The following is a 24,930-nucleotide window of genomic DNA, read 5'->3' on the forward strand; positions in this document are numbered from 1 at the left end:
GAAGTGAATCTTAACAACATAAGAAGTTACCGTCGTAGTTTTTATCATGGGCCGAACATACGGTCTAACCTGTTCAATCTTGCTATTCATCCTATAATTGATTTCTGCACCTCTCCGTCAGAGTGAAATAGCAAAAATAACCTTCCCAAATGTGTGCACCTTTTGAAGAATGTAATATAAGATGTATTATAAAAAATTCTGATTATATATTTAGAAAATATTCCATAAAATTTTCTAGGACGAAGATTGTCAAAATGTACTACCAATTCTATATAAAGTTAACTAATATCAATTCATCACATAACAGCCCATAAGTAGATTTATTATTGCTAAATTAACTTTCTTAAATATTTTAATTTTTTTCAAAAATGCTTTTTTTTTCTTCTAAAATTAAAACATGTTATTGTATAACCCACATCCATGCGATTTCTTCGACAAATTTAATTTTATTAGTGGTAGAAATTTATTTATTAATAAGTATGATCTTGAAGATCTTAACTATGTGAATTATGGATAGAGTCAAAGTAAGAAAAAAAAAGTATGATGTTAATTACATCTATGATTAAACATATCTTATACACATATTTACGATTTTATTATACAGTGAACCACTTTCGATATACTTCATTTTCAAATTGTAGGCCATTTTCTCTTAGTAGTAATAAATTGAATCTAATGTTGATATTTATTTTAATTTTATATCTTTAGTTAATTTTGACATTTGTTTACTATTTTAACCATAATTTTCTTTATAGATTTTTTTTATGATTTTAGTTGTATTGGATTTTACATTTAGAAATTTAAAATCAACATATGTTTTGTGAGATTTAGAATTCTCGTATGCTTTCTCCGATTTATAGAAGTTGAGACATATTTGTTGAATTTTTATAAACAACATGGTTCCTCATGAGACTAAAGAAGCTTTTCTTAAGAAGATCATTAGAAGAATGATTAAAAGGGAGGTCTCTTCCTCACACACTTCTTTAACTTTATTTACCATTTCTCCATGTGTTAGGTATCTAATCTTGTTTGTTTGTTTGAATTGTAGATTTCTAGTGACACATTTTTTCAAGGTTATTACCTTTTAGAGAAATTTATAAGAGTTCATCTTAATGGTATTGTGGAATGAGAAGACTCAGGAGATGACTTGGAAATTGGAGGAAGAAATAAAGAACTCTTATCCTCATCTATTTAGTCAGGGCAATTTTCTAGGACATAAATTTTAAAGGTGGAAAGAATGTTAAACCCATGAAAAATATTCATTTTAATGAATAGTAGTAAATTTTATTAGTAGTATTTTTATTATTAATAATAATTTTAATGTATAGAAAATATAATTGAATAGAAAATTATAATTAGAAAAATTAAAAATTTTATGGTAGAGAACTATAGTAATTTCAAAAGGAGGAGTTCAAAATTTTGAGAACCTATTTTAGAAGGTTTTGTAAAAATAATAAAAATAAGTAAAAAATAATAATAAATTAATAAATAAATAAAATAAAATAAATAAATAAATTCATGAAAGGATAAAAATTCTTACGGGTTGTAATGATTAAGGGAGGATAAGATTTGCAAGTGGTTTTTGCAAATTGAGATTAAAATATTAATAAAATACTATTAAAATAATAAATAATATTATAAAAATATTTTGAATAGTAAAAATTTCGACTATAAATAGGCAAGTAGAAATGAGAGTTCTGCCGCAAGAAGAAAAATTAAGAAGTGGAAAAAAAAATTGAAAGGAGGGTAAGAAGAAATTTTAGAGTAGAGATTCTCGAAGGTTTTCGAGAACAACCTTCCATCAAAACACTAAGTTTGGAAAAAAGGTAAGGAGAGCTAACTTTTTTTTTTAAGCTTTAATATTATGATAAAATATTTTTGCATAACTATTCATGTCTTGAAATTTTGTGCAATTATTGTTAATGAAAAACCTATGTGCTTGTTATATAACTATTTAAATTTCTATATTAATATTATATGTTGTTGTTTTGAATCTGTAAATAAGAAATTTGTTAATAACAAGTTGAGGAATACTTTGGCTAGGAAAGACCTGATACTTAAGTTGTCCATTGTGACACACCTCTCTTTCCTAGAAGTCTACTCTATGTGTTTTAACTAAATTCTTATTAAATAGATTATATTCTGCTGATTTTATTTTGTAAAATACTCAATGGATATAAAATCTGTGTTGAATGTATTATATTATGTTGGATGTGAAATTATGTATTTGAACATAGTAAGAGTTTGGTGGAGAGTGAGAAATGCTTACCGAAGATCCACCTTGGGAAGTTGGACAGAGTAGGAAGGATGTAGCTTCAGTGGTTGTACTTATATCCGAAGATTTAGTTTGGAGGACAAAGTAGGATAAGATAATTGAGCTAGCAAGTAGGTGCATCCATATCTGAAGATCCACTTTGGGGGACAGAGTAGGATATGATGTATCTGAGTAAAGTCCACTACAAGTGTAGAACTACTGAGAGTTTGATATTCATACGATTATTTGAATGGTTTGAGTTTATGATGATTATGATATGTTTATTGTATTATTAATTGATTTGACTTATAAGTTAGAAATTTTGTTACTAATTTAAATATACCATGTTATTTTGTTGCATTAGCTCGCTCTTGCTTTATTTGTTGTTATTGTTGTGTTGTGTGTTTTCTCTCAGCGACGATCGTCCAATGGGTGTGAGCAGAAGGTGATGAGATGCTGGTGGAACAGGTATTAGATGGAGGATCAACTAGTTTTAGCTTATATGGACGAGATTTCTTATTTTTAATCGTTTTAAGTTTGAATTGTATTAAGTCTTAAATTTGAGTGATAATTTATATAAAATTGAGGAAAACTTTTATTCCTCGTTTTTATAACTACTTTATCATATCAAGGATGTAATAATTATATTATATAGTTCAATACTATAATTTTTGGGATGTTAGAACAATTGAAGTTTATTTTTATGTTTTGATAGTAGAAATAAGGTTACGAATTTAGTGTCTTCACGTACTCTGGATGGGTAGTAAAAACCTAAAATTTTATTTGTATTGTGAAGTGCAAACACAAAGTGTGTTTCTTTATTATGTTCATAGTCGCACGCACTGTGATATATACCATACCATACGTGAATGATGTGTAGAAAATTAGTGTGGATAGGCTTATATTAGATTATTATATAGTATTTATAAAATATTGGTTACGAGCGAAAGACCTGGAAATTTATATATAGCGAGGATATTATTATATTATACACGTGCAGATTATAATATATTTTATATAACGTGGGAGTGGAAAGTTTGTAAAATATTATCTATGATAATATATAGTATGCATTTTGAATGTATAAAAACTGGAAGACATTTGAATATGCGGTTTTAAAATAAATAATATATAAATGGAATTATGACTTTGGGTATATATCACAGTGTAACTTTTTGTTGTTGCAAAGAAGTTATGAAAAAGTTATTTCCACCAATAGATTTATGAATAGTTACTTCTCCAATATTTGTATGAAGACTTGCGCAACATGGAAAGGAGCATTGATGTTGCAAGTAGTCGTATACTTGGTAATATGACTCTAAAAAAGGTTACACATTAGATTGAGAAGATGACTTCTAATTTCTAACGGTTTAATGTTAGAAGTAATGTCATAGTTGTTAGAAATGTCCATGACGTAGAAGTAGTAGAGAAAAATTAAAAGTTAGAGAGTAAAATTGATGCTTTCACCATCACATTAGTTACCAAACTTGCTCCAAAATCAAAAGTTTCACCCAAGAAAGTTTGTGGCATTTGTTCTTCACATGATCATTATATAGATATTTATCCAAAATTGTAATAACAAATTGCACCTCCAAATACTCCTCAAGTATATGTTACCAACATTTATAACAATAGAGCTCCATAACAGCAACAACAACAACAAAACCATGACTTATCACTAAGTAGGTATAATCCTGGTTGGAGAAATCATCCCAATGTGAAATGGGGAAACCAGCAGAACCAAGTGCAAGTTCAAAATACATAGCCCCCTCTTCAACAAAGAGTTGAGCCTCCTACACCTACAGTTGTGCCTACACCAGCTCCTACTACACTTGAACCTTCATCTTCATTAAAGGAGTTGGTGAGGTAGGTAACTGTCCAGAATATATAGTTTTAGCAAGAGACAATGGTCTTCATTTAGAGTTTGACGAATCAGATGGGACATACTCAATTAAATCAAGCACAAGCCCACAATTCTGATAGTTTTCCTTCACAAACTGTGTAAAATCCAAAAAATGTGAGTGTCATCACCTTAAGGTTTAGAAAGCATATTAATGTTCTAACACAAATACCAACACCTAAGGCCACACTTGAGAAGATGGCCTTGTTTCACCAAAGAGGAAGAATGATGAGGACGAAACTGAACCTTCTAGCCCCAATGCACAAAGTAGTTCATAGCAAGCTCCTATCCCTCTTTCGTTCCCACATAAAATAATTCCAAGAAAAAAGATGGAAGAGGTCAATAAGGAGATCTTGGAGACCTTCAAGAAAGTGAAGGTTAACACGCCTCCTCTAGATGCAATCAAGCATATTCTAATATATGCCAAGTTCCTAAAAGAGTTATGCACACACAAAACAAAGTTTAAGAGAGATAAGAGGATTAACATAGGTAGAAATGTGTTTGCATTCATAGGTAAGCTTATTCCTCAAATTTTTGAAAACTGTAAGGACTCAGATATGTTTTGCATTGCATCATATAAGAAGTTTGAAAATGCCATGCTTAATTTAAGAGGTTCAATTACTGTCATACCTTTGTCAATATTTAATTCTCTATCTCTTGGACCTCTACAACCTACTGGTGTGGTAATTTAATTAGCAAATCGAAGTGTTTCCCTTGTAGGTTTCATAGAGGATGTCTTAGTTCAAGTTGGTGAACTGATTTTTTCGGGTGATTTTTATATTCTTAACATGGAAGAAAATTTTTCTCCGGGTTTCTTGCCTAATCATTTTAGGCAAGCCATTTTTAATGACAACTGAAACCAAGATTGATGTTCATGCTAGTACATTATTTATGGAGTTTGATGACATTGTGATTCGATTTAATATTCTTAATGCCATGAAACATCCATCTAAGGATCATTTTGTCTTTTGTGATGGGATAATAGATGATGTTGTTGATGAGTATGTTTTTTATTTTCATCCTTTTCATGCTATAAAATATCCATTTTTTCTTAATTGTACACTTATCTATGCATTAAAACTTTTAATTGTAAAGATGGAAATGACCAAGCTTTTACAAGATGAGATCATTTATCCCATGTCTAAGAGTTAGTGGGTGAGTCTAGTCCAAGTGATTCCAAAGAAGAAAGATCTCACTGTGATAAGAATGAGAGGGATGAACTGATAACCATTAAAATTTCTAACTCTTTCCATTCCCCCTAGTTTACAAACATTGTCAATTATCTTATTATTTATGTTCTCCATCCCTTAGCATTCAGAGCTCAAATTGTTAAAATTGAGAACAATGTTAGATATTATGTATAAGATGACCCCTATCTAGGGAAGTTATGTAATGACCAGGTTATCAAGAGATGCATTCTAGATCATGAGATTGACTCAATCCTGCAATTTTGTCGTTCTTCCTCACCAGGTGGTCGTCTTGGCACTCAGAGGACAACTTAGAAAGTGCTTGATTATGGATTTTATTGGCCTACCCTCTTTAATCTCTAAGGATACGTGGAAGGTTTGTAACACTTGTGAGTAGTAACACTTCTCAAAGGACAACTTAGAAGGTGTTTGATTGTGGATTTTACTGGCCTACCATCTTTAGTCTCTAAGGATGTGTGGAAGGTTTGTAACACTTGTGAGTAGTGTCAAAGAGTAGTAGGATCCTTTTCTTGAAGACAACATATGCATGAATAACCTATATTATTTTGTGAGGTTTTTTATGTTTGTGGTATAGACTTCATGGATCTTTTCCTTGTCTATTTTGGTTTCTCTTACATTCTACTTGTAGTTGACTATGTTTTGAAATGGGTGAAAGCTAAAGTCACCACTAGTAATGCTTAGGTTGTTGTTGATTTTGTCATATCTAACATATTTTGTAGGTTTGGAGTACCGAAATCCATTTTTGGTGATCAAGGCCCCTATTTTTGCAACAGATTCAAGTAGGTCGTTTAGCTCTTCTCATAAGGGTTATTTAACACTCCCATGGGTGTCGTATAAAGTTCTCATAAGGCTTATCCAACTAATCACTACTTAACGAAAAAAATAAATTTGTGAAAAACATTGTTTGTCATTAGGATTAAAACATTCAAAGGGTTCAGTAGTGCACACCAAAGAACTTAAAGTTTTAAACTTAGTTTTTACATTAGATAAATATTTAACAAAGACAAAAATAAAGATTATCATACTATTATTCAATGTTTCTACTTTTTTCCAAGTTGTGCACCATTTCCTACGTACTCCTATGTAACACATGATCATAACAAGACAAAACCACATACACAAATAACAGAATAAGCTAACACGAAATAAAAAATATTAACTTAGCAACATTTCTCATGTTAATTTAACTATGCACACGTAATGGCATCCCCCTAAACCATGGCCAAGAATATTCAAGAATAGTTGGAGTAACTTGTGGAAGGTGGACACAAACTTCTATCATCATGGGTCATTAGTGAGTTCTTAGTAGAGTAGGTTTATTTTGACCCTTTGTATTATAGGCCTAGTAGTATAGGATTTTCTTTTGGATCTTATATAATGGATCAAGTAGTCTAGGATTTTAATTTGGACCTTGTATCATCGGCCATGTAGTATAAGATTTTTGGAGAGAGTTTATCTTAAGTTAATGAATTAATGTTTAATAAATATTGATATATTTTATTTTTATGACAATAAGTGAATACATATTTTTAAGGATTATATATGTTTTTTATCCCTTAACTTTAAAAGAAAATTGAAATCGGTTCTTCTTCAAAACTTTGGACCAATTTATTCTCCCAACTTTAGAAATGTATGAACTTTGTCTTCTCGGTTAATATTGAAGCGAAAATGTGTCAAAAGGGTATGAACAACTCAAATGTTATTTTCAAACACATTTGAAATGTCAAATAAACTTAATAAAATTTAGTTAAAATGACTAAATCTATGCAATTCTAAAGATAAAGAACTAAATTAGGCCACAATTTTAAAAAATGACAAATTCTAATTTTCACTGATTAAAAGAGACCAAAAACATATTTAATCCTATTTTTAAATGTAAAAACTTTAATTTCATTATTTTATTTAAATTTTCTTAATATTTAAAATAATTGAGCACATATTTTATTTTCAATTTTTTACATATTTACAAGAAAAATAAAGTTATTATCGATTTACAATTGAACTTTGAAAAAAAGTCGTTTTAGTCGTAATTTTTGCTTTGCAAATTTAAAATACTCTATATGCTTCTTTTTAATGGTATATTAATCTTAAAATTTTCTTCAATAAACACATATAACAATTCTTATAGATCAAACACGTAGTAAAATAAAATTAACCATAAATAGAATTCAAAACTAAAGTTAATCTTGTACTAAACCAATGTTTTTTATTGTTCTAAAAACAAAATATGTAAATATTTATTATATGAAATTTGTTAACATTTTAAAAAATACTAAATAAAGTGTGTTAACTGGTTTAACGACATTATAAAGATTTATTTAGCTAAAAAATTAGTAAAATTATTAAAAAAATTTAACATTAAAATGAAAACTTTGAAAATAAAATAAAATAGGAATGATCAAAGATTATTTGTTTATCTAAACACGTCAACATATTTTTTTCAAATTACATTAGTTTATAAAAATTAAATTAGGCTCAATATTTTTTCTTATATTTATGTTTATAATTTATACTAATGATGTTTTATATTATTGACTCACATTATTTTTTAAATAAAATTAATTTATTATCTTTCAATAAATTAGCATTAATGCACATCATTTAAATTAACATTAAAAAGTTAAAAAATATCAAACTATCATTATCCTAAAACTTATTACGCATCAAACTAAGTGTTTAAATTTGAAACGTGTCTCGTGTCAGATAAAAAGTATCTCAAAAGATACAAGAATCTAAATTTTAATAGGTCACACATTTTAATCCAAAATTAATATCAATTTAATAAAATAAAATCTATTTAAAATATATTTAAACTCAATTGAATATATATATATATATATATATATATATATATTAATCATATTAGTAAATATAATAACCATGTTACTTATTAAGTTATTAAATTACTTTTTCTTTTCAAACTGTGTTTGACATGAAAATTGCAGCCAAACACTACCTAATATTTAAACAAAATGTTTTATACGTTTAAACAAGCATGATTTTGTTTTCTTCTAAGGTAATAGAGGGACCTTACATCACGAGGAAACATTCACAATCATTTAAAAAGAATATATTTATTTTGTATACAAGGGCAAACTTTACTTTTTTATTAATATATTTAAAAATTATCAATTTTAATTTACGTGTATCATTTACTCCTTTTAATCTTCTTGTCTAAATTCGTAGAAAATAAATCAGATTAAAAATGTTAAAATACAAAAACTAAAAGATAGAGTTAGAACAAATCAATCATTTAACATAAAAAAATTATATAAAATCAGTATTTTTTTTTTCGTTTTTATGGAAAAGTTATATTACTTAGTTTTAAAAATTCTAAGGAAATGTACTGGATATAGAAGTTTCAACCTAACACTACCTTAACTTTAATAGTCATATTTCCTCCAAAATTATAAAGTAGCGTAACACGTGGGCAAAATTTGTCTGTAGGAGAAGGTGTACCAATTTAATATAATTGCTATGACTTTCAATTAAATGTAGGGTTTTGTTTAAAGAATTTATGTCACATGTCATTAATACATCGCGTATTATATTATGTATGTATATATATAAATATGTCACAGATAAGCTTTGTCTGTATTAATGCATTTAATATTTTCCATGGACTGGTGGTTCGATATTTATATCTTCTGGTACTGGCATGAGTTCTTCATTGAAATTTCGATAAACACAGTTCGTGAACACAGGTTGCAATTGGCAAAGGATCAATTTCGCCATGGATTTCAGTTCTACTGCCAAGGTTAGAAAATCTCTTTCCACTTATTCTTTCTCTGATATTAGATCAACCACTGTTCCTCTTTGCTTGGTGTGCTTTTTCTTCTCAATATTCAAAATCTCTGTCAATTTGTTTGTTATTGCAAAATGTTACCAAATACACAGAGAAAGGGGGAAATAAGAAAGGAAACAGCGGTTAACCTTTGTTAATTTGTGGTTTCGATCTCTTCTAGTGTTCTTGTTTCAGTTGAATGATGGATTTTCTGACGAGTAGAGTGAGTTAGAGCCATGGATGATGAATCGGAATGTTCTACTGAGTTTTTCTTTTCTGGTATTTTGGCTTTCAAAAATATCTGCTCGTTCGTGTTTTGCTCTATCGCTTATCCTCTGTAAACCAATTGAATAAAGTGGAAAGAGTCACGTGTGTGAGAAAATGCGGATAAGAGTGGTTATCAGTGAGTGACAGACACGGACACAATCACATTAACAAATATCCACACGAATTGTATGCTTAAATAAAATTTTTAAGTGTTTTTTTCTTTTCTGATAAAGGAGAGATCATAAAAGAAATTGCAGAAACATAGTGAAGTGCATTCAAACTGAGTCATAATTCTAGAATTGTAATAATTTCACATCTCTATAATGGTAATATAAGTTCACAATTAGGAAACAGATATCCACATGAGTTGTACACTAAAATAAAATCTTTTGCATGTTTTTTCTTTTTTCTGATAAAGGAGGGATCGTAGAGGAAATTTCAAATACACCGGAGCTCATTCAAAGGGAGTCACAATTCTAGGATTGTAATAATTTTCACTGAAATCTCAATAAACTAAAATAAGTAATAAAAATCGATAGTTTATATAATATTAATTTTTTGAAAAAGATATAAACTCTCATAATTTCTATCTTGTTAGTGGGCTGGCCCAATTTTTGAGATTTACAATGCTTGGGCTCAAATTTTATAGGTCCAAGGTATGTCTGACATCTGAGTCTAATGTGAGGTTATTACAAAGTATCATGGTTGGAAAGAAATGGCAGAGTGCCTGTATAATAATGAGAAACAGAAAATTTGAAACAATTGATAAGCTTGAATTGTTACCTTGCCAGCATAAGGTGCTCATTACGAGTATCCATCCACTTGGCATCCTTAGAATCTTCTTTAGCGGACAAAAAATCTCTAGATTTCCTGTGGACAATTTTCCCCTCGCAGAGAGTGTATTCATAACTCTCTCTCTCTTGCTGTTGCAGAAGACTATTGAGAAGGATCAACTAGTCAAAAAAACTTTTGGAATAATGTACTACAAGTTACAGATCAAATAATCAATCAAGTCAACAACAACTAAAATTACCAAAAATAATTATTATAAATCCAACAAGTAGGCGCACACAGAGGTCCTAGATACTTTATGCATTGTTTTTGAAGTATGATGCTTCGTTACGATTTTCTTCTTAAAAGATGTCTGGAAAAGTTAAAAAAGAAAATAGTATTTAAATTTTTTTTGGCTTGGAATATGTAACTATTGGGTTTATCGAAATACCCATAAATAAGTTTAAAATATATCTCCTAATCAAATCAATAGTATAATAAAATAGTCATTATGATAATTAGTGACGAAATCCTTGTACATTGTCAATGGTATATGATAATAATGATTACTAGAGAAATATTGACAAGGAATGAACTTTTTTAAGGATTTTTCTTTCTAATAACATTAATGACCAAATCCTTATATCCATGGAATTTTGTTTCTTATTCCCTTCCTATTTTTGTCCCATATTTTCTTTTTTCATCATCATAACATCATGAATCTCATGAACTCCATATGGAGATACTACCTCACCATCCACACCACTCATACGTTCTCCTTCATCACACAGTAGTATCATGATAGTCTCCACACAATCTCCTTTGAAGTTGGGGCACTCTTCTTTTTGTAAGATCATAAACGCACCCCTGTTGCATCAGAATTCTCCAGTTAGGAGTATAAAGATTGTTATCTTGTGACCTAAGAAAAGAAAATTCATATTCATAAAATTTCACATCTTTGAAAATAAAATATTCATGAGATTCCAAATCATATAATTTCTATCCTTTTTTCCATAAAGATACTCAATAAACACTTTCGACTTATTCTACTTACAAATTTATCCCTGATGTTGTTGATACATATAACATAAGTAATAAAAAACATTTGTGAATTATTTAGTTTACCAAATAATTTTTCATAAAGTATCAAATAATTACCACACTAGATGGTGTGCGATTAATTAAATAATATGCTGGTAACACACATTTACCCCAAAAATGCATTGGTAATTAATGACCTTTTTATCTAATAATACCTGTCACATTTATAATAAGTTGATGTCTTTCCATTTTCTTATTTTGTTCTCGAGTATCCACACAACATATTTCAAACACAATCCCATTGTTTAAAAACAAGTCACACAAACAATTAAACTTAGTGACATTGTCACTTCATACTTTCTTTATTCTTTATTTTTGTATCATATTATTTTTCCACAAAGACAAATAGTTCATAAATGTAGACACGACTTCATTTTATTGCATGCTAAATAAACTCAAACTACTTGTGAATAATCGTTAATAATTTTTAAGTAATATCACACCTATAAGATCAAGGAGTATGATAAAAGGTTTTCATAAATCATAACGAACTAATTCAAACAAACTAGTATGCTCACTTAATAAAAAATGATTTTTTTTTTTGTTTCTTAGCACAAGGGCAATGGACTTTATAATTTTTTGGGGTATTTTGAAGGTGCATGCATTAAAATTTGACAAAAAAATCATCAACTGATTTATGACATAGATATATATGTGAGTCAATTTTGTAGAAGTAATAATGATAAAATCTGTGGTGAACCATATCGGTTCATTAACTCACCTAGTTTTCTTAATAAATATTTTTGTATAAAATAATTATGTAACATGAAACGAATACTTATAAAATTAGTTTTTGTATAAAATAATTATGTAACATGAAAAATCTACAAATCTCTATTTATTAACTCAATTTTTTTAAATAAAAACAAATTTGAATAACTATAAAACCAATAAAAAATTTGTTCAGGAGGTTTTGTGATAATTGTAAATGAAATGTTATGTTTAATTGATGATAAATATAATTTAAGATCATTTTCTTTTATTTAGATTTGAATTAAAAAAATATTATTATTTTTAATTAGAAAAAACTTATAATTAAATAAACCAGATCAGATTCATTATTTTTAATTCCTTATTACTTGTAAGAATTTCATTGAGTGTTAAAACATTAGTTTCTTTACGTTTTGGAGTGAAGTAAATCATTACTATATTGTTCATTAATCCACTTTAATAATATATTAATAAAAAATGATTAAAATTTTAAGTTGTGAGTGCTTACTTTTGTGGGGAAAAATCACCACCTCACTAAAACAATGGTTCATTTGGTTGAACGTATGAAATATTGAGTCTCTTATAAAACTCATCTAGGATCAAAAGAAAGGCGTAGACCAGTCCATCCTACTATGCTGCAAGTTCTTCGTCTCCGAGTCCCGCAGCATGGCCACTCTGGACGTAATAGAACGCGCTGCGAGGTCAAATCCAGAAACAGTGATTGTGAACAAGTTTCTGGATGGAGCATACAACAGAGCGAGGTACACTCTTGTGTCGTATGTTCTGCACGACTGCAACGGAAGTGTTGTGTACAGCCCCTTGCAACAAACCGTCATAGCCATGGCGGAGGCTGCCTTCAACGCCATCAACCTCGAATTCCATGACGGCGCTCATCCTCGTTTAGGCGTAGTGGATGACATCGTTTTCCACCCTCTCGCAGGTGCATCACTACATGAGGCAGCATGGCTCGCCAAAAGAGTTTCAGCAGATATAGGCAACCGATTCAATGGTCAGTATTAAATTACTCCTTATTCAAGATAATATATATTTAAATAGTTACGATTTCTGTCATATAAAAAGTTATTTTTCACATCCTAATAAAATATTAATTGTTTTCTTTCTTATAAGTATAAAAACTAGTTACTTTTATTATTGTGTTATTCTTATATCATAATAAAAGTTTTATTAAATTATAAAATGATTTTTTAATTTTAAAATAAAACATATTAATAAACCATAAAATAACTTTTACAAAAGAATGATTACAAAAATGAATACTTTTTATAATTTTTTATTGTGTAAATGGTTTTATTTATTTTTATTTTTAAGTTGTTACATTCATCCTTAAATTTAAATTGTGGAATAGACGGAATAATACATAATATATATTATATTATTCATTTATAAAGAACTGATTGTTTTAAAGTTGGGATTTGAATAATCGATCTTCATATAATTACTAATTGTAATGGGAATGAAAAATAACTCTTAAATATTTTTAGTTATACACAAATAATTTTATTTTGTTTTTCTTGATAAGAAAAATATAACTTTTAATAATCTCGATTTACATTGATAAAAAAAAAATAATCTCATCAGTAAATTTACATCGAAATGTGTATATTAAGTGTAAAAGGGTTACATTGATTTTCTAAGATTTAAATTCTTAATAAGTAAGTTTTTTTATTCTCGATTAATTCTAAAACTTTTGTTAGAATCAAATAAAGTATAAAACACGCATGCAAATTTTGAGGTGTTTCTTGTATTTGTTTTCAATAAAAGTTAGAATTATAAATTTATAAAATAAAAAGTTTGCATAGTAATTAAATTACAAATTACTTAAGTAAAAATTTAATTCTAAGTGAAGGATGACATAAAGATACTAAAAGAATTGTGTTTTCTATAAAATAAAAACAAAAATTTTTAACAGAAAAAACATTATACTAACTCAGTTGTCAGTTTGGCAAATTTTTATAATATTTTATTTCTATACTCTCAGAATGCAAAATATCATTATTCTTAAAAGAAACAAATTTGAAAACATCTTAAATTTCAATTCATTCACTCATACAATTAATGATTAAATAAGATATTATGTGAACAATATTTTTATAATACATATGATTATTTTATTGGTTTGTTTAAATTTATTTTTAAAAAAAATATTTAAAATCAACCCATCACAAATCATATATTGTCAATGTATATTGTTAAAATAATGTAAAAAAAAATAAAAAACATTTTCCTTTAAATAAACAGTAAAAAACTTTATTTTCTTACCTTTCAATACCTGAATGCAGTGCCAGTGTTTCTGTACGCGGCAGCCCACCCAACAGGGAAGGAGCTGGACACTATAAGGCGAGAGCTGGGCTACTACAGACCCAATTTCCAAGGTAGCCAATGGGCTGGATGGGCCATGCCCGACACCGTCCCACTGAGTCCCGACGAGGGACCCAACGTGGTTTCCCGGGCCAAAGGCATCACGATGATCGGAGCACGCCCTTGGGTTGCACTCTACAACGTGCCGATCCTGTGCACTGACGTGTCAGCAGCAAGAAGAATCGCACGGAAGGTGAGTGCTCGCGGTGGTGGGCTTCCAACAGTGCAAACGCTTGGGCTTGTCCATGGCGAGGACTCCACTGAGATAGCCTGCATGCTGCTGGAACCGAACCAGATTGGCGCAGACAGGGTGCAGCATCGGGTGGAGATGCTGGCAGCACTAGAAGGACTTGATGTGGAAAAGGGTTACTTCACTGACTTTTCTCCCGAAATGATTGTGGATAAATACATTAAATTAATCACTGCTAACAGATCGTGAATGTGTTTTTGTCTACCCATCGGACTTAATTGTTGACTGGTAAAACTCTTCGAAATGGAACTTCTTTGGCTTACTATCTTGCTCATGTAAGTTATACAATGGCTACTCTTACCGTGCACAAAAATTCTGTTAAAAAGTATAGCAGAAAACAGAAGCAAATTAAGCAACGAGTCATTGTTAAAAACTGTATAGATTACTATACATAGGTGAAAACTCTCAAATCCCAAATTCTATTATTGACAATTTAAGTACAATATATTTATATAAACGTTATTATTCTGACAAGTTGAAGGAGCCAGAAGGACATTTGCAACAAAATCTTCGGTCCATCACTTAAGGAAAATACATAACTCAATCTATAAGTCAATGTCAACAATCAGATTCTGTACAGTCAGAAACAAGCATCACTCTTGGAGATGCTACTATGATGCTAATGTTACAACAAGTTCACTGCAACTCGGGAACTTGCATTTGAAGACAATTCAACTTTCTTTCACTCTTCAACAACTTAAATATGACACAAGGTGTTTAAGAAAATCATCTTGGCCCAGAAAGTTCCATTGCTTGTGCAAGTAGTGAGGAATCATCAGTGAGATCAGAGTAACGCTCTGAAGAAGAGAGTTCATTTCCTCTGCTTCTTGTGGATTCTGCTCTCTGCGAGGCTTCCCATTTCTCTGCAAGCCCATCTCCTTCAAGCATCCTAACCACCTCAGACATCTTGGGTCTGTGACTTGGAAGGTACTGAGTACATAAAAGAGCCACTTGCACAATTTCATCAAGCTCAATCCTATCATAGTTGTTTTTCAGGTCCTTGTCAACCAACAAGTCAATTTTCTTCTCTTGATGGATTTTCTTCACCTGCAAGTATAGTGAATACATTTAGGACACATGACATTATAGCTCAGTTATACTGAAAGAAATTACTTTGACTGGTTGGCTCACCCAGTCTAGCATGGCTCCTTTCTGGTTTGCTGCTTTTCCAAACTCAAGCGCTCTTTGGCCAGATATTAGTTCAAGAAGAAGAATTCCAAATCCAAACACATCTGTCTTCTCAGAAGATTGACCTGTTGAGAGATACTCAGGAGCTATGTGTCCAACAGTGCCTCTCACTGCTGTTGTCACATGTGAATCCCTGTGATCTAAAAGCTTTGCCAGCCCAAAATCTCCAACTACAGCTTCACAATAATCATCAAGCAAGATATTTGCTGCCTTTACATCCCTGTGAATAATCTTTGGATCACACTGTTCATGTAAATATAGCAAGCCTCTTCCAGCTCCTAAAGCTATTCTCTTCCTGGTAGGCCAGTCCAATGCTGGCTTGGCTGTTTCATATAAAGGTAATGAATACTCCTACTTCATAAAACAAATGATACATAGTGACACCAATCTGGCAGGATAAAATTACCATACCTTTCAGACGAGAAGCGACACTTCCATTTGACATGTACGGATAAACCAAGAGCCTCTCTGTAGTTGTCATGCAGAATCCATATAGCCGAAGAAGATTCCGATGGACGGCTAAGCTGATCATCTCAACTTCAGTCTGGAATTGGATCTCACCTCCAATAGCGTTACCATCTTTGAGCCTTTTTACTGCTATAACCGTACCATCCTGAAGATACCCTTTGTAGACATGTCCAAAACCACCTTTGCCAATCATGTTCTTGCTGCTGAAGTTGTTTGTAGCAAGCTGAAGTTCTCTGAAGTGGAACTTCTTGAGGTTTCCAAGGAAAACCTCTTCACGGTGTTGTTCTAAAAGAGGAAGAAGAGTTTAGTTAATGAAGATTAAACCAATAATATACATACCAAGTTGGCCTGTGAATACTTCAGCTCATAATCCACTAACCATTAACATCAAAGAATATTTGCTTGTTATGTCTTTGTCTCCACCATATGAGGAAGCCAAGTCCCAGAATTAGTAAGCATATACAGCTTAAGCTTGAGGCAAACGCCAAGGCTACTTTGTGACTCTTTGGTTTTTTGGTGGATTGGGAATCTTGAAAAACATTTGAGAAAGTTGTGTTAGGGTATGAGAAAAAGTTACATGAAAAAAGAAAAAGAAAAGTAAATACAGGGGTGGAGAATGATGGAAGCAATGATTATAAACACGTTAAGACAACTTAGAAGATGATAGTTTTTAACAGTTTTGTGAAATAATTATGCACCCTAAAAAAGTACTTTTCGACTAAGTTTTAGACTAAGTCCAAGTCTACTTTATGACCGATAAGAAGAAAAGCTTTAGATTCAACATCATGAGGGTGAAAAAGCACACACAAATCTAAAACATGAAAGAACTATAATTACCTTGAGAATTATTCGGAGCCAAAGGAATTGACGTTGTCCTGAAGCAGTTCTGCTCGACTCCAGCGGCACATATCTGAGGATTGCCTACGATGCTGTTTCGAAAGAAGGAAAAACATACAATTATTAAACAATAACATGTAAACAGAATTTATATCATTTTAACTCACGTTAGGAAAACAGAAAAATTAAGACCAAACACCTTACTTGAATGTTTTTGCATTTATTCTTGGCACAGGTCCACTCAAGTTATTATAAGAGATATCCCTAAGAAAAATTCAGCAGAAGACAGATAACTGAACATAAATCAACTTAACTAACGAGGAAGAAAAGATGGATGGTAGAAGTCTAGAAGAGACTTACAGAAAGGCAAGCTGAGTCATGTTAGCCAAAGAGGAAGGAATTGGTCCAGTCAAACTGTTATTATTTAGCCGCCTGATAAAAATTCAAATTCCTATGATCAAATTCTTGATAGGGAATTAACACAAGTTTTGTCTGTAAAGCCTATAAAAAAATGTATAGCATTATGTTCTTGAACTAACAAGTAATGGAGACCCTTCATTTGGGAAAGGGAATCTGGAAGTTGACCGGTGAAGAAATTGTCCGAAAGATCAAGAGTTTGAAGCTTTTGGAGCCTACTAATCTCAGAGGGGATTGGTCCTGTAATATTGTTATCCTGCAGAAGCCTGCAAATGCATAGTAAGATAATATTCTTGACACAAAGTTTTCTTTTAAGTAGCATGTCACTCACACAGTGATGAGGTTTGTTAAACTGCCTATGCTTGGTGAGAGGCGGCCAGATAAGTTTTGGCTTGGAATCCCACTGAAAAAGAAAAGGATGAAATACGTAGAATCTTAAGAAGCAGAAAAACAGTGAAACTGAATATATCTTTTTATGGTTTGATTTTTTTTCCAGTTTGACTTACAGGGCAGTGACAAAATGATCAGAGGAACATGTGACCATAGCCCAGTTGCAAGGATCTACAGCATCTTCATCCCAGTTACTCAAGACAGAATGAGGATCCATGAGAGAGTTCTTAATGCTCATCAAAGCTTGAACTGCATGTAAGACAAGAATTTATTAGGACATGAGAGTGACCGTACACTTATGTGCTCTAAGAAGGAAGGGAAGTGCTCCTACTCAATCACCTTCATAGTTGACACCTTTGGGAGAAAGCAAACCAACCACTGAAGTCGACAGGAAGATCAAAGCTAAACAAAAGAAAGNTACATGCCCTATTCTCTCCANTGGGTTGAAGGATCAACAGAAACTTATGTTAGTTATTTGGATCAAGTGAAGGAGGAGGCAACTAAAGGAGCAGGTTTTGAATGATTCAGCTAACAGCAACAATTTCAANTTGGTTTGTTTTTGTTACATGTCATGNTTTACATCAGAAGAGGAAGCTCAACCAAGTCCAACAGTAGCATTCCCACCTGCTTTCAGGCCAGAATTGCACTCACTCCCATCCTTGTGTCAGAGTTGAATCAGAGGCAATGGTAAAAAGACTTAAAAGAGAACCAGCATGCCTGCTGATGGTTGAACAAAGAAAGGAAAGAATATATAATAAAAAGACATGAAGCACCCCTCCATTAGCCTCTTTCTAGATAAATGTAAAAGATGATTGAAAAAGAAAATTCCATCAATCATGCATTGGTCTAAAGAACAGGAGAGTAAAGTATTATTCTATTCCTTGAAATATAATACTAAAAGAAAAAATTGAAGTGAGAGGAAGTGAAGTGTTATCTGTTAAGCACTAATGGACCTTAATCAGAAAAATTAGAATCCAAAAACATTCCCTGTCTCTGTGATATGTCATTCATTATCTTTTAAGTACCGAACTCCACTTTCTTTGGTTTTATTCAATTATTATGAAAAAAAGTTAGAATCCCAAGGGATTGTGGTTGAGATTGGTGATGCAATGGCTCCTCCTTGTGAGATCTTTGTTGTGTCAATTATGTCTCCCATTTTCTCTCACTGTTACTTTCTATTTTCTTTGGCCATGCTAATCTTAGTTGCCTACGCTTTATTGATTCTCAATCACTCATTTTGTCTCCAAATAATCACATTTCATCAGACACTTCCTCTAATAAACAAGCCAAAAGAAACCTACTTTTAAAAGCAAAAGCTGTTCTCACACTGTTCTCAATTCTCCCTCTTGGAAACTCCCAAAATGCCCTCCTTAACAATCAAGCCATTTCTGTGTCGTGAAGTACGAGGGGTATGTAATGTCTATTTCACTCCCGTTTCTATACCAACTTTTCATTTTAATTTTTCATCAAATTTGCTTTGTATAACAGAGCTGACATGCAGAACCCACCAAGCAAAACAACTCACACTCCCTACTATTCTACTCAGATTATTCCAAACCTCCAATTACAATCACAAAATCTTAATCATCGAAATGCATGTTTTCTGTCATTTAATCCCAACTTCATTTTTTTGTTACTTTTAAAAGCTTGGTAAAACTCACATCTTGGATAACCTTTAACACACGTATAAATGGCCTTATATTTTTAAGCCCAGTTGGTCTATCCCACGTAGCAAAAGTCTTTTCATATTGACTTTATGCTAGACAATGGTTGAATCAAGATTTTTTTGTTATAGGTCTACAAAGGTTCACACACCTTATTATCTACATTCATAGGATTGATACACCCTCCACAATGCTCACACACCTCATTACCTACATCCATAGGGTTTCTACACCCTCCACGAGGTTCACACAACTTATTATCCACGTCTATAAGGTTGTTACACCCTCCACCAGGTTCACATGTCTTATTATCCATGTCCATAGGGTTGCTACACCCTCTACGAGCTTCAAACACCTCATTATCTACATCCATAGGGGTGCTACACCCTCTCATCATATTGATAAACCACATGACACTCTGTGTTGTAAGGGTCAAATCAATCTTTTCTTCTCTTTAAACCCGAATAAAATAAATGTCTTTATCTTTATTTATCTTTAACATAAAAATTCAAAAGTTCATGTTATCTAGTAAAATATAAATAAAGAGGTCAATTATCAACACCCAATTTCGTCCAGGTAAGTCAACAGAAAACAAAAATAAAAAATAACAATAAATAAAAATGAAATAAAAAACTAATTTAAAAAATAAATAATAATAATTAATTGTGGGTAAAAAAAAGAATAAAAAACTATAAGTTAAATAAAATAAGTTTCCTTAAAATATAATTTTCAAATTTTAATTTAGTCCAAAAAAAAAAGATGATAACAAAGAATAATGAAATGGGGGTTGCTCCCTCCACCTCCCCAACTTTTAGCCTCTTTTTCTTTATTACAATAATATCTTTTTTTAATTACTTTTTTACCCTTTTTACTTCCTCCACCTCCAACTCCCTACCCTTATACCTCTCCACTGTCTTTAACACAGGTCCTCCATTTTCATGGGTTACACAACAAAACACTGTTTTTATAAAACAACATCTCCTCTCTCTTTTTCTTTTCTTCACCGTGGCTTTCATCTCCACGGTGGTTTCTCTCTTCACTGAAGCTTTCTTCTCCACGATGGTTCCTCTCTCTTTCCCACACACACTCCCACATATTTTTCTTTCACTTGACCACACCACTCTACATTTTTCTTTATTTTCCATGGTGGGTGGTGTCTTACAACCACTTCTTCTCTTCACTTTTATAAGTGAGTTGCGCAAATAAAACAAAGCTTCACTATCCAGCTTACACGGTTGCTTGCATGACCATATGAACCAAAGTCTTTGCAACCAAAGACTTGCAACGTACTAAAGTTGCTGCCTTCGAGGACTTTGCACCTCCCGCCGCAACAATCCTTCACAACGGTGTGTTTGTAGTTTACAATAACAAATGTAAACTTCTGCATCTGGACAGATTATACATCCTGGCTTCTTAAACGGATCTTAGCATCCATTTATCCTCCAACGGATGTGAATATTCGTGCACGGATGTTGAAATTTGTTTAAGAATCCAATGCATAGTTTTCATCAAACCTAATCCATTCATCAATGTTTCACGGGATTAGGTTGCAAAAGAAAGCATTACCATGAAAACATCTAATTCTTTTAAATTAGGATCTTCTTTAACACGAATATTTACATTTGTCTGTTAATATCCTTTTAAATATAAAAAATGTCTGTTTAAATATTATAAAAGGGTAAAAAAGAGATGAGGAGATGGAGGAGGCATTATGTAGGGGTGTAGGGAGTAACACCCTAATGAAATAAAATGAGTCCATTTTTTTCTAATCATTTTCATCTGCAGAAGAGCCCAAGAGCTCGAAAATTTTATACATATCTTTATCCCCTCTTTGCTTTTCATATCTCTCATAGAACACATCACTAGAAAATATTTTTAAAATTTTGTTTTTTAGACAAAGGTACGTTCTTAATATAATAATAATTTGAATAAATATTATGCCAATAATTATAAGCAATATTATTGTTGATAATTAGAATTAATATCTTGGTATTATACTATAATTTACTATGCTAGCTTCTTGTTAAAAAAGAAAATGAGCCTAAAAATTGATAAAATTTCTGACAATAATTATAATCAATGTCTTAGATATTATTTGATTTAATTGATTTTTGAAATATATTGCAGTCAAAATCATTTCTTTCCCTATATTGTTCATTGTCAATTAATTCATAATTCAAGTAAGATTACCATAATATTATGATATGTGTATATAATAATAGGGACGTAAAAAAAAGGGACAAAAAAATTCAGAGATACACAAATAATAGGGACGTAAAGAAACATAGAAATAGGAGAGGAAAGTATAGAGGGGAATAAGTCCTTACATAAAATGAGCTATGCCAACAACCATTACTAAGGAAGAAATTGTTGTAGTACCGAAAGTTTAGTTAGCTGTAAAGCTTAAAAGGTATGTCACTTTCATTTTTTTTTTATTTAGGCATTATTTTTACTGTTCATAAATATCTTATTTTAAATCATAAAAAGAAGGTATTTCCTTATTTCTTTTTGTATCGGTTCGATCCCTCACGTCATGTGATATCTATTTTCAAATTTCTTTTAAAAAAAATTAAATAAACAACTCCAAAGGAAATTTATTACATATATTTCATGTTCTGGATTTTACCTAGGTCTAAACCCACGACATCTTGCACCTTCTTTTAATATCTTATGTGTTTATCCTTTTTATAAAAGTAATAAATTATTAAAATAAAAGATGATTTTCTTTCTAACGTGTAATCACTTTTTTTCTAGTGTTAGAACTTTTTTTAAATAATTAATCACTTTTTTAAAAGTAACATTATCTGCACCGTCCTAGCGCTTAATCCATTTTTTTTTCTAAATAATTAAATATTGTTTTACAAATATAAGTACTCGTGTGATCGTTTGCGTCAGCTTAATACTTGTTGTTATCTTTTTTCCCACCATTCCTAAGATCCCAAAAAAGTACAAAATCTTCAAAACCAAAAACACCAATATTGTTAAACAAACTTTCTCAATGAGAACTACGTGATCATTGATTTTCTATCATAAATGGATATATGTAGGAGCAAGGCTAGCTCTTGTCGTTTTCAGTTTCTAAAATTCCAAAAAAATCCATAATAATTTTCGAACAAATTTTCAAACAGTTTTTCCAAATGAAGAACTACGTAATCCTAATTTTAATTTTGAATGAAAATAAGTAGGAATAAGGTCAATCATTGTCAGACCCATAAAAAAACCACATTTTTATTTCTTTATAGTGTTATTTTTGGGGAAAATTAAAATTTTTTAAAACCACGTCAACTTTGTACAATTAAGTAAATCCACTAGTTTTGCGTAGGTGTGGTGGTGTGCTAATATCTTCCCTACATGTAACCGATTCTTGAACCCAAAATTCAGTTTTCATAGACCATGTTTGATTTTATGATTTTCCATAATTTTTTCAGAATAAATTGTGGTGTCGACTCTCAAAACCTTCTTTCTTAAACCCATTGTTTTTTTGTTCGCCGTCATGTCATGATCTTGGTTGCTATAACTGAGGAATGCGTAAAATGTTTTAATTGTTCTATTATGCTCTTATTGATGAATAATAATTGTCAAAATCTAATAGTTTGGAATGTTCTGTCTGTATTCAATAATTGTATTCTAATATATACAAGGATGTAAATATCTATATCCCACATAATACTTCTAGAATCTCCCTATTACAGCTCCTACTTTTCCATAATAGTATAATCAAATATATACTTTCCAAATTACCCAACTCAATCTTTGCTGATATGATTGGAAACGTACAGAGATAAATATAGCAACAATATATACCACATATTGTTATTACCCCCCTCAAGTGGGCGCATGCAAGTTTTGGATGCCCAACTTGCTTAACAAGAACAAGAATTGCTTTGTTCCAAGAGCCTTAGTAAATATATCAGCAAGCTTAGTACGACTAGGGACATAAGAGAGCTTAATAGTATTCTTAAGAACCTCATCACGAATAAAGTGGCAATGAACTTCAATGTGCTTTGTTCGTTCATGGAAAACCGAATTCTTAGCTATATGAAGAGCGGATTGGCTGTCACAATGGATATGAATTGGGTGAGGGTGAGGCACACCAAGATTAGATAAAATTTCTTTCAGCCACTTCAATTCACATATGGTATCAAGAGCCCCATAATGGAAGTCGCAAAGCCTCAGACCGGTGGTTCCAAGAAACCTACATGTCCATATGATTTAAACTCAAATGACAACCCCGGTAATGTGATCACACAAGTGCAGTTGCGGGGAGAAAATTATGAAGAATGGGCCCGAGCAATGAAAGTTTCGTTGTGTGCCCGCAAAAAATGGGGTTTCCTAGATGGAACCCATCAACAACCTAACGATGGCACATTGGAAATGGAAGATTGGTGGACTGTTCAGTCCATGCTTGTGTCATGGATAATGAACACTATTGAACCTACCTTGCATTCAACCGTGGCATATGTGGAAACCACAAAGGAGTTATGAGAGGACATCAGAGATCGTTTTTCTGTTGTCAATGGTCCAAGGATCCAACAGTTGAAGGCGGATCTAGCAGATTGCAAGCAACAAGGGATGACAATGGTTTCATACTACAGGAAATTAAAAACACTATGGGACGAACTCGCAAACTATGAGCAGATTACAAGCTGTTCATGTGGAGGATGCAAATGTGATATTGCATCTAAACTTGAAAAACGAAGAGAAGAAGAGAGGGCTCACCAATTCTTGATGGGCTTGGATGATGCAAGCTACGGTACGGTGCACTCTAACATTCTGGCTGGCGATCCTCTACCATCATTAAATCGAGTGTACGCCACTCTAGTGCAAGAAGAAAGGGTGAAAACAATCAATAGATCGAAGGAAGAAAGAGGAGCAGTCATGGGTCTTGCGGTACAAACAGGATATAGAGCAAAAGGAAGAGGAGACACAAAAGAAAAATCGATGGTGTGCTCTTACTATGGGAAGGCAGGACATGATGCTAAGAATTGTTTCCAAGTCATCGGATATCCTAAATGGTGGAGTGATCGCCCACGAAACGAAGGCGGACCTAATAACAAAAATCAACACAAAAATGGGATTTCAGCAGGACGTGGCAAAGGAGGTGTGGCCCGAGCTAATGCAGCGCACGTTGTAGGCAATCATGTGACTAGGTGTGACCTAGAACCTGGCTCTGATACCATGTCAAAATCTGATAGTTTGGAATGTTCTGTCTGTATTCAATAATCGTATTCTAATATATACAAGGATGTAAATATCTATATCCCACATAATACTTCTAGAATCCCCCTATTACAGCTCCTACTTTCCCATAATAGTATAATCAAATATATACTTTCCAAAT

The 24,930-nt window shown here is 31.7% G+C and overlaps 2 protein-coding genes across 3 annotated transcripts; one reads left to right on the forward strand and one right to left on the reverse strand.

Moving 5' to 3' along the window:
* The first annotated feature begins 8,973 nt into the window (after positions 1-8,973).
* Positions 8,974-15,027, forward strand: LOC106777094 (formimidoyltransferase-cyclodeaminase-like). Its single transcript, XM_014664613.2, has 3 exons — positions 8,974-9,119; positions 12,594-13,005; positions 14,297-15,027. The coding sequence occupies exons 1-3, from the start codon at positions 9,096-9,098 to the stop codon at positions 14,812-14,814; spliced, it is 954 nt and encodes a 317-aa protein (XP_014520099.1). The 5' UTR covers positions 8,974-9,095; the 3' UTR covers positions 14,815-15,027.
* Positions 15,028-15,147: 120 nt separating this feature from the next.
* Positions 15,148-18,720, reverse strand: LOC106777804 (protein NSP-INTERACTING KINASE 2). Of its 2 annotated transcripts, none has more exons than XM_014665565.2 (11): positions 18,257-18,720; positions 18,042-18,174; positions 17,867-17,938; positions 17,658-17,801; positions 17,479-17,550; positions 17,323-17,382; positions 17,119-17,210; positions 16,661-16,810; positions 16,225-16,566; positions 15,757-16,136; positions 15,148-15,672 (listed from the first exon to the last, which is right to left on the reverse strand). In XM_014665565.2, the coding sequence occupies exons 2-11, from the start codon at positions 18,161-18,163 to the stop codon at positions 15,352-15,354; spliced, it is 1,755 nt and encodes a 584-aa protein (XP_014521051.1). In that variant the 5' UTR covers positions 18,164-18,174; positions 18,257-18,720; the 3' UTR covers positions 15,148-15,351. The 2 variants fall into 2 exon arrangements, with proteins under 2 accessions (XP_014521051.1, XP_014521050.1); XM_014665564.2 differs by having other exon boundaries at positions 18,265-18,719.
* Positions 18,721-24,930: the final 6,210 nt, after the last annotated feature.

Source organism: Vigna radiata, chromosome 11 (assembly GCF_000741045.1).
Source record: "Vigna radiata var. radiata cultivar VC1973A chromosome 11, Vradiata_ver6, whole genome shotgun sequence".
In the NCBI taxonomy this organism is placed as follows: Eukaryota; Viridiplantae; Streptophyta; class Magnoliopsida; order Fabales; family Fabaceae; genus Vigna; species Vigna radiata.

What these genes read in the sequence shown, in the direction of transcription:
- LOC106777094 (XM_014664613.2), top strand. Translation starts at nt 9,096, where the DNA reads ATGGATTTCAGTTCTACTGCCAAG. An exon ending in ATTTCAGTTCTACTGCCAAG is followed by an intron (nt 9,120 to 12,593) that starts GTTAGAAAATCT and finishes AAACTCATCTAG; the next exon opens with GATCAAAAGAAAGGCGTAGA. An exon ending in TATAGGCAACCGATTCAATG is followed by an intron (nt 13,006 to 14,296) that starts GTCAGTATTAAA and finishes ACCTGAATGCAG; the next exon opens with TGCCAGTGTTTCTGTACGCG.
- LOC106777804 (XM_014665565.2), bottom strand. Translation starts at nt 18,163, where the DNA reads ATGAGCATTAAGAACTCTCTCATGGATCCTCATTCTGTCTTGAGTAAC. An exon ending in AATATTCTTTGATGTTAATG is followed by an intron (nt 16,567 to 16,660) that starts GTTAGTGGATTA and finishes TTCCTCTTTTAG; the next exon opens with AACAACACCGTGAAGAGGTT. An exon ending in AAGGAGCCATGCTAGACTGG is followed by an intron (nt 15,673 to 15,756) that starts GTGAGCCAACCA and finishes CTATACTTGCAG; the next exon opens with GTGAAGAAAATCCATCAAGA.